General features: G+C 39.6%; 1 protein-coding gene across 1 annotated transcript in view; it reads left to right on the top strand.

Annotated features, from left to right (window-relative positions):
• The first annotated feature begins 3,106 nt into the window (after nt 1-3,106).
• The window catches only part of LOC103610227 (sorting nexin-2-like), a 28,946-nt gene continuing 21,726 nt past the window's right edge, over nt 3,107-10,326 (top strand). The window contains exon 1 of the mRNA XM_008594430.1: nt 3,107-3,219. Within this exon, the coding sequence (XP_008592652.1) occupies nt 3,112-3,219 (108 nt within the window). The 5' untranslated portion in view covers nt 3,107-3,111. The remainder of the gene's footprint in view (nt 3,220-10,326) is intronic.

The following is a 10,326-nucleotide window of genomic DNA, read 5'->3' as shown; positions in this document are numbered from 1 at the left end:
CCCAATCCTCCTGCTGTCCCCTGGTGCTGTCATAACTGGCAGACTAGAGTCAGGATCGGCTACATACTTCACAGAGCCCACTGCAAGATGAAAATGTACTCCCTGGTAAGAATTCTAAGGTGGTGACAGCACAGCATTAAACCAAGCGTGGAGCACTTCTGAGTGTGGGTCCTGCGTGGCTAAACAGGTCTCACATCCATGAGAGGTCCATGCAGTGATGGACTTCTGGACACTTCTGTTGCAGGGTGGAGGGGTAGGGGAGCAGTTGGGCAGCAGGAAAACATGCTTAGAGACAAAGGGTAAGGTTTTTGTTTCATGGGCATTTTGGAGTGAGAGAGGCACAGTTTACATCATGACATGATTTTAAAAATGGAGAGAAAGGATAAAAGTTTTCTTTTTTTGCAGCTGGATGGTACAGGGATCTGAACCTGGGACCTTGGGGTTATAAGGCTGTACTCTAGCCAACTGTGAACTGGCCAGCCCAGGATATAAGTTTTCTTGTTAGTTTTTTCAAGTGTTGCTATGATGTGCATGTCCCGCCTTTATGGTGTTCAAAAAATATAGCTGAAGAAACAGTTATAAAAGGATGCTTTAGTCTGGAAGACTCTGCTATCTTTCAGGGACTGAGACATAGGGATCATATTATATAAGCATTTCACAAGAATTAGTAATGCCACTGATTAGGGGCTGAGACTTTTATAGTAATGGTGGTTTATTTGTTTGCATTTATGGCCATTGAGAAAAAGAACACTATGCTTGACTTTCTCTCTCCTTCTTTTCCTCCCTCCCTCGCTCCCTCCCTTCCTTTTTAATATGAAACCCTTCAATACCTTCCAAAAAGAAGCTTAAATATTTTCACTTAATAATAACCAATCATACTTATTTAAGCAACCAAACAATCATTTTTCCCAGTATGATTGCAATGATCATAATGAATTCTTACCTGTTCAAAGCTGCTGACCTGCATGTCACCTACTCACCAGAAGCTATGCTCAAAGATAAGGTCTCTCCTGGGTCTCCCCCTTCTTGCCTTGAGTAAAATGAGTATGTTACTTTTTGTCAAAAATACAGCTTGCATTAGGTTCCAAATATCACTTTCATATCATCACTTTTTAGTATCCTTGAAAAAAAATACCTCCTTCTTTGAGATACATGCCCCTGCTATTCCTCCTTGTCATTGGAAACTACACATTTTTCTAGTCAGTCCTCTCTATTGAGAAGCTTCAAAATCCTTAGCTGCCTTGTACTTTCACCAAAATCATCCTAAAAAAGCCTAACCTTGAATCAACCTGACCATCCACCTCCACTCCTACATCAACATTGCTAGGCTATTGGTGAAAAATCTCACAAATGTAATTATTCCTACCAGAAACATATGGTCTCCACCTCATGTAGGTTTCCAATACTACTTGCCAATCCCTTTTATGTCCCTGGTGAATATTCTCTTCAATTCCACATACAATCTAATAAAAACACTCTTTAATTTCCTCATGCCACCTATGCTGATACTGACCTCTCTTCTCTTAGCACTCAACCTTTCTTCCCTCATAGAAAAGAAAATATTACTCGGGTGTGTACTTTTCTCATTTCCTGCCACTACATTTACACACAAGTCCATCCACTTCCTGGAAAACTGATTGCATTAATAGCCTCCTTTTCCACACCCTTTGTCCTGCAATTTTGTAGTACGTTCCCATTCTCACCCTGGGATTGACCTTGTAACTTCCTTTTGTGAAGGCTTGAAAAAGTACTGTTTCACCTTCTGTTTGGAACACTGCCAGGGCCTTGAAAAGAAGTCCACGCTAGCCTGCTGGAGTGAGAGCATGTGGTGCAGAACTGAGTTGTCCTAGCCAAGACCATCCTAGTCCAGCTAACCCCCTGCCAGTCTATCAGCTGACCACAGGGCATGAACAAGCTCAAAGACAGGATTTGCCAAATCTGGTTTGGTAGAAGCATCTAGCTAACCTGTAGACTCATGAGAAATAATAAATCGTTCAAGTTTGGGGATGGTTTGTTTTGTAACAATAACTATCTTATACAAACTCTCACCTACATCTCTGTACTAGAAGGAAGGAGTATCCATTCTCTTCTCTAAGGCAAATTCTGTACTTGCTCTTTATTCCATTCTTGCATTTCAAACCTAATCCCTTTTGATTATACAGTCATGAGCTGCATAACAATGTTTCGGTCAATGATGAACCGCATATATGACGGTGGTCCCATGAGATTGGCTATACCACATAGCCTAGGTATGTAGCAGGTTATACCAACTACGTTTGTGTAAGTGCACTCTGTGATGTTCGTACAATGATGAAATTCCCTAAAGATGTATTTCTCAAAATGTATCCCCACTTAAGCGATGCATAACTGTATCTCTCTATATTGTATTTTCAACCTCTTTCTCTCTTTTGACCTCTTTCCTTTATTCATAAACTGTTTAAATCTCTCCCATTAAATAACAAATACACACAAAACGAAGCTGGGTCTTAACAAGTTATTGACCTATGCTGTCGTTCTTTTCCATTTAGATTCCTTAAAAGGATAATCTATACTTGTGTATTAGCTAGGGTTCTCCAGAGAAACAGAAACAACCGGATGAGACAGCGCAGATATAGAACATTTCCATCATGTCAGAAAGTTCTACTGGATGTCTCTGGAGACATTTAACAAAGAGTCTCTGTCTCTCTTCCACCAATACACAATCTTGCTCTCTGTGTATAATCCAAGCCTAAAGACTGGTCCCCAAGCTCTTCCACTTCCCAAAGTAGATTTTAAAACTGGTAGTGCCAACACAAATCATTTGGCTTGGTTCTGCTAATAAGATGACGTGGTAACAAAGGTCAAGAATCTCCGCCTAATTCAGGTCAGCAAGTCTGCAGTGAAAAAGACGTTACCCGGACATGGAGGTGGGAGGAGCAGAGGCAAAGGGGCGGGGCCAAGCGCGTCGCGCTCAGGGCGGGCGCTGTCTCGAGGCCGGGGGCGGGGCCGAACGCGGCTGGGCGGGGCCGGAGAGGCGCGGGGGGGCGGTGGATCGACGCGCCAGCCCAGCCGTGCGTGCTCACGTGACAGATCCGCGAGGCGCAGCTCGCGCAGTCGTCCTGGCTAGTGAAGATGGCGGCCGAGAGGGAGCCTCCTCCGCTGGGGGACGCGAAGTCCACAGACTTTGAGGACCTGGAGGACGGAGAGGACCTGTTCACCAGCACTGTCTCCACCCTAGAGGTGAGACTGCGTCGCCGTGGGTGCTGCGCTGCGCCGCTGCTGTGCTTCTCACCTTTAGGTGCCTTTCCCCTTTCCGGACTTGTCCCTCCCCACCCCCCGTATTTGCCAGGACCAGGTCGGGGTGACACCTGTGACTAGGACCCCCACCTCTGGTGCCTGTCAGCGGGCCGCAACTTGGCCTGGGCGGCAAGGCCTCCTTAGGAGACCAGCCTACGGGCCTGGGGGGCCGACCTAATTCCCTGAGGGGCCGAGACTGGACGGAGCTTCGCAGCGATCTTTCCCCGCTCAGCTGGCCTTTCTGGGTGTCAGTTGCCCCTGTTCTTCCAGGGCCAAGATCTTGCCCTGGGTCCCAGTAAACGTCACCGCGCTCCCCGGGGGCTTCTGTAGCTCCTTTGGAGGGGTGCTTGCTTTTCACTTCCCATGGGAGAAGTGTTCTCCTGAAAACAGAGAGCAATGAATTGAGCTCTGAGGGGCCACGGGTCCGTAGGGTTCGTGTGTGTGCACTTTTCCCAGTCCTGGCCCTTCATGGACTGCTACTTCCCCTTGAGGGAGTTCCCTCTCTTTTGAACTAAGTAGGTAAATGCATTTGCCCGTTTTTGTCTGTCTTTAGTTACTAGACTTTTAGGGGCCAAGGTGTTCATAAAGTTGAAGGGATAGAGTAATCCAGGAAATTGCTGTGGGTTTGTTTGTTGCTGTTTTTTTGTTTTTTTTGGTGCGTGCGTGTGCGTGTGTGTGTGTGTGTGTGTGTGTGTGTGTGTGTGTTTAAAGGTACGGGGGGGCGGGGGGGAGTAGAAACAGATCTCCACTCCTTTTTCCTCTTTGCTCGCATGGTCAGCGATCTCTGCAGCTGAGTCTTCCTGTTTTTGTCAAAGGAAACACTCTTAATGAATTTAGCTGTATTGGGCCCTCCTATATCCAGTTCACGTTTGAATTGCTTTGCATTTGATGAGAGCACACACACCTCGTAGCCTAATTTTAAGTGTGTTCATGGGGATTAAAATGTAAGCAAATTTCCCAGAGGATTGATTACCTCGGGCTGTGCTTCCCTATAAAGTGCTTTTTAGTAAGCTTTCCTGGCTTGTTCAACTGTGCATCAAATCAATTGGAAATTACTGTAAAATATCCATTATCCGAAATTCGGTTACCTGAAACTGGGAACTTCCGATAACGTTTTCAGCATTGACCACATTCTGCTAATTGTATGTGCAGTGTCCAAGCCAACCACTCCCTCCGCTCAGATTATAGCCTTTCTGGGGCTAGAGATAGATAGTGCCTTGATCATCTTTCTGTTCCTCAGAAATTTCGAATACTTGCATTTAATAAATGTTTGCTGGATTAATTGTCAAAACCGGGATCTCCTAAGAATTGGTAAAAATTATTTTGCAGAATGTATTTTGAGGGGTTCGTATCCTTTTAACTCTATACATAGTATACGGCAATCTTAGTAGGTGTTGAAAGTAAATTGTCTGCAGAATCCTAAAACCTGTATTCCCTTTAGGGGATACAAAGGTTTTCCACCAGCAAGGATCAGAACAAATTTGATTGACCTAGTGTGAACTAGGATACTGTGAACACTGAGCATTCTGTTTGATTGAGGTCGTTTAGAATTTAGTAAAAGGAATTATAATCTGTATTTCCCATGTGGATGGGACTTTTTAAGTAAAAGTCTACAAAGTTTGATTATGAATACTTTAAAATTATCTCGGTTAATGCACTGTGAAAGTTGTAAAAAAGTTCATTTAAACCCCTTATTTCATAAATTCATTCAGTTTATTAATTTTAAGAAGGTGGTATGGCTGTGAGATTTGTAAATTCAGATTTTTTTTCTTTTTAAACTGTTTGGGGAAGGGTATATAGCAATATTTCCTAGTATACCAAAATTGCTGTAAAGAAATGCTCTTTCATACTCCACTTTTTTTTTTTAAAACAGTGCTTCTCAAACTTTAGTGTGCAGAAGAATCCACAGTGTTCATTTTTAAAATGCAGATGCCTGTGCCTCATTGGAATCTGTATGTCTAGTAAGTTACCTAGGGATCTTGTTGAAGTGCAAATTGTGATTATGTAGGGTGGGAGTAGGGCCCAATATTCTGCATTTTTAACAAGCTTTCCTGATGACAGTGCTTCTGGTCCCTAGACAATACTGAGTTACAAAGCTCTAGGTGATTCTGATGCAGATCATCTGCCTTGAGTAGTTATTACCTTGAATATAATATATACAGAAAATATATATTACCTAAAATGTAAATTGAAAGTAAGACATATAAATGAATGTCTTTTAATTTATTTGCTGCTTTTTTTTTTTGGCAGCTGGCCAGTTCAGGAATCTGAACCCTTGACCTTAGTATTAAAACACTGTGCTCTAACCAGCTGAGCTAACCAGCCAGCCTAATGTCTTTTAATTTAGAAAATAAGTAAGTCAGTGTTTAAAAAATTATGTTATTCATATGGAAACCTTTTCATTTGAGGGCATTTGATTTGGGAGATGAACCCTTGACCTTAGTATTAAAACACTGTGCTCTAACCAGCTGAGCTAACCAGCCAGCCTGATGTCTTTTAATTTAGAAAATAAGTAAGTCAGTGTTTAAAAAATTATGTTATTCATATGGAAACCTTTTCATTTGAGGGCATTTGATTTGGGAGAGAAAGCAATTCAAGTCTATATAAGTGAAAATCAAATTGTAGATAGCTTCAAAGGCATAATTGTTCAGCTTGTAATGACCGTGCATTAGTAATCTGTGTATTAGCATATCTGTGTGTATTTTTAAACACAATATTAAACTCCTTCAAAATAAAGAATGTTCACATAGAGCTATATTCAATAAATAAAACATATTTCAAACCCTTACTATATGTTTCTGTTGTGACTGTGAAACAAGAAAGTGGTGGGGGGCTGGGCTGGGGAAGGAAAGGGAATGAAAATGGAAAGAATCTGGTAAAAGCTTGTTCTTTTTTGGTACCTGAGAGGCAAGGCTTTAAATTGTTTACTAATAGTGCTTTTTCCTTAAATGATGTACAACCTTAAGTTTAAAGGTGCTTGACCTTTAAGCACGTTTTTGTATGGAGTAGTAGATAGCACTTTTTTAAAGAAAAAAGTCAAGAATTTATATTACATACCTGGTTCTTTTTTTTTAAACAGCTTTATCACGTTATAACTCACATACCATACAATTCACCCATTTAATGTGTACAATTTAATGGTTTTTAGTATATTCACAGATGTGTTACCATCAGCACAATCAGTTTTAGAACACTTTTATCACCTCAAGAACCTGTACCTTTTAGCTCTCGCTCATCCCACCAGCCCCCATTCTTCCATCCCCTCTGCCTCCAACCCTAAGCAACCACTGCTGTCTCTATAGATTTCTCTATTCTGGACTTTATACGAATGGAATCATGTAATATGTGGGCTTTTGTGACTGGCTTTTTCAAAATTAGCATAATAGTTTCAAGGTCTATAGCATGTATCAGTACTTCATTCCTTTTTGTGACAAAATATTCTATTGTATAGCTATACCACGTTTTGTTTATCCATTTTTCAGTTGATGGACATTTGGGTTGTTTTCAGCTTTTGGCTATTATGAATAATGCTATTGTAAACATTCACAAACAAGTAAAATTGCTGGGTAATATGTTACTCTATGTTTAATCATTTGGAGAATTGCCAGACTGGTCTCCCAAAGTGTCTGCACCATTTTACATTCCATCCAGTCTTGGTTGTGAGTATATGAATTTCTTCACATACTCATCACTTGCTATTATCTGACTTTTGGATTCTCTCCGTCCTAATGGGTGTACATGGTATCTCATTGTGGTTTTGATTTGCATTTTCTTAGTGACTAATGATGTCACACATCTTTTCATGTGATTATTGGCCATTTGTATATCTTCTTTGGAGAAATGCCTGTTCATATCCTTTGCTCGTTTTTTAATTGGGTTATCTTTTTATTGTTGTTAGAGTTCTTTATATGTTCTCGATACAAGTTCCTTATCAGGTATGTGATTTACAAATATTTTCTCTAATTATGTGGTTTATCTTTTCATAGTTTGATGAGGTCTTTTGAAACACAAGCCTTTAAAACTTTTATGCAGTCTAATTTATTATCTATTTTTTTCTCTTGATCATACAAATCCAGGGTCATGAAGATTTACCCTGTGTTTTCTTCTAAGAGTTTTATAGTTTTAGCTCTTACATTTAGATTTTTTATATATTTTGAGCTAATTTTTGTATATGGTATGAGGTAAGGGTTCAGCTTCATTTTTTTGCATGTGACAGTCCAGTTCCAGCACCATTTGTTGACAAGATGGTTCTTTCCCCATAGAGTTGTGGTCTTGGAACCCTCATCGAAAATCAGTTGACCATGTAGGTGTTTGTGTCTGGTTTTTTTACTAACCTCAGATCTAAGGACCAACTGAAGTTAAGATGAGTATCACAGTTTTCCCAACGTTATCACATATTTTTTATAGAGCATTTCAACCGTAATTTCCAGATGAGAGCCTCACAGATCTTAGAATTCCTTTCCCATGATATAACCTCAGTGAATATCAATACTTCAGTGAATACTTGAGTATTTACTCTCTTCCATACTGTTTAAATGATAATGATTGTACAAGATCAGCAAAACACTATTAAGTCTGAGGATGGAAAAAATCTCCAGTGGAGAAGAAAAATGCATACAGAAGATTCTGATACTACAGAGAGATTATGATTATATGATCTGAAAACACACAAAGTACCAGTGAAACAGGGAGGAGATTCTAATTCCTATCAATGCTTGTGACAGATAGTGGATGAACCATAAATGTTTCTGTTTGCTGGGAAAAACTCATTGGGATGTAGTATTTAAGAGAGATCTTGAAGGGTGGGATGAAATTTCAAAGTGGAAGAATGGCGAGGGTCACTTAAACTTCAGTTCATATTGTAGGGAACTAAAAATAATTCTGAGTGGCTGAATATAAGATGTGCTATATAGGTTTGCTATATAGTGAGATTATAAAGGGTTTTGAAGTTTATTATGTAGATGGATGAAAACAGGAAGATTTGCATGGCAGTAACATGATCATTGAGGAAAACTAATGTGGTAAGAGACTGAGGGATAAATTTGAATGGGAGGTACCATTGGTAGGTTGATGAGTTGAAGGCTCTTTTTACAGTCTGAGATTAAAGACCTCAAGAAGGAAAGTGTGAATATAGGAAAGAAGGGATTTGATGCAATAGCAGGTTAAAGATAGCATTTGTAACACTTATAATGCCTCCCTCTCTTCAGGTGATTCTTAGGGGAAGGAATTATAAGTTTATTTCATGTGGGGATATTTTACACTAATGAAAGTAACATCAGGCAGCTAGAAATGCAGGAAGGGCTTGAGATGTTGATTTGGGAATCTGTCAAATTTATTGAGTGATAACACTAAATCAGACTGTGTGGAAATCTGTCTAGTCCCTGTGTTTGTGTAATGTATGAATCAATAGTAGTCAATATAATAAACCCAACTGTGTGAATAAATACCTGCAGTTCCATGTGATACATGTGTAATTGAAATATGCACAAGGTAGGGCCGGCCCGGTGGCGCACTCGGTGGAGTGCGGCGCTTGGGAGCGCGGCGGCGCTCCCGCCGAGGGTTCGGATCCCATGTAGAGACTGGCCGCTCACTGGTTGAGCGCGGTGTGGGCGCGACACCCAGGGTTGCGATCCTGTTACCAGTCACGAAAAAAGACAAAAAGGAAAAAAGAAAAAAAAGAAATATGCACAAGGTACAGAAATAGTATAGAAGACTGGGAAGTTTTTATTGAATAGAAATGTTCTTTGAGACGCTGAAAGTGGTTGACATTATTAAGGGAGAGTAAGTAGAATTAAGACAGGAGATCATTTTTATAAAGAGGAACTGAAAAGGCCGTCCAGTGGCTCACTTGGGAGAGTGTGGTGCTGATAACACCAAGGCCATGGGTTCGGATTCCTATATAGGGATGGCCGGTTAGCTCGCTTAGAGAGTGTGGTGCTGACAACACCAAGTCAAGGATTAAGATCTCCTTACTGGTCATCTTTAAAAAAAAAAAAAAAAAAAAAGGAGGAACTGAAAACAAATTTAGTATCTACTGTTCCAACATAACAAGTAGTAACAGTGTATATAACTTTTCTTAATTCTTCAGGTAGGCCTCCAACTTTTTTTTCTTTTTCTTTTTGGCAGATGGCTAGTATCGGGATCCAAACAAGCCTCCAACTTTGAATGTACTAATTTTTTGAAAATTTCATTATGAATAATGCATGCTTCAGAGGTAAAAAAAAAAAAAAAAAATTCTGTGAGTAGATATTTAAAGGTAATAAGCATGTTGATAACACCAAGGTCAAGGGTTTGGATCCTCTTACTGGCCAGCTGACAAAAAAATAAGTAGAGGTAATACCCATGGAAAATTTATAGAGATTTATGAAGAGGCATAACTAGTCGACCAATTTCCCTTGAAACCATTAAATTTAAGGATTTTAGAATGAGTTATTTTTAGAGCCTGTAAAATATATTCTATCAAGTTGCTTGCAATAGGGATGCTCAACTTGTTTTGAAGATTTTTTCTTGAAAAGAATACAACTTGTCTTTAATGTTAATTTTACAAATGTTCACTTTCCTGTAAAATTGAACACTTGTGTTTATTTCCTCTGATAGTTTTTAGTCAATGTAAAATTTACCTCAATTTAATAAAGTTCACTAACACTTCAATCAAAATACAGAACACTTCCATCACTCCAACAAATTCTCATGCTTCCCTTTCTAGTTAATTAACCTCTCCCACTCTCAGTCTCTGGCAATCACTGATCTGTTTTCTGTTTATAGTTTTGTCTTCTCTGGAATGTAATATAAGTGGAATCATATAGTATGAAACTTTGAGACTGGCTTCTTTAACTTAACATAAGGCATTTGAGGTTCATTAATGTTTGCATGTACCAATAGTTCATTCCTTTTTATTGCTGAATTTAGCATTCTATTGCACCACAGTTGTTCATCTATTCATCAGTTGAAGGACGTTTCAGTTGTTTGCAGTTTTTGGCATTTATGAATAAAGTCAATATAAACATTTACCTATAGGTTTTTGTATGAGCACGAGTTTTCATTTCTTTT

Source organism: Galeopterus variegatus, unplaced genomic scaffold (genome assembly GCF_000696425.1).
Source record: "Galeopterus variegatus unplaced genomic scaffold, G_variegatus-3.0.2 Scaffold10779, whole genome shotgun sequence".
NCBI classification, from domain to species: Eukaryota; Metazoa; Chordata; class Mammalia; order Dermoptera; family Cynocephalidae; genus Galeopterus; species Galeopterus variegatus.
This window is presented reverse-complemented; position numbering and strand designations above follow the sequence as displayed.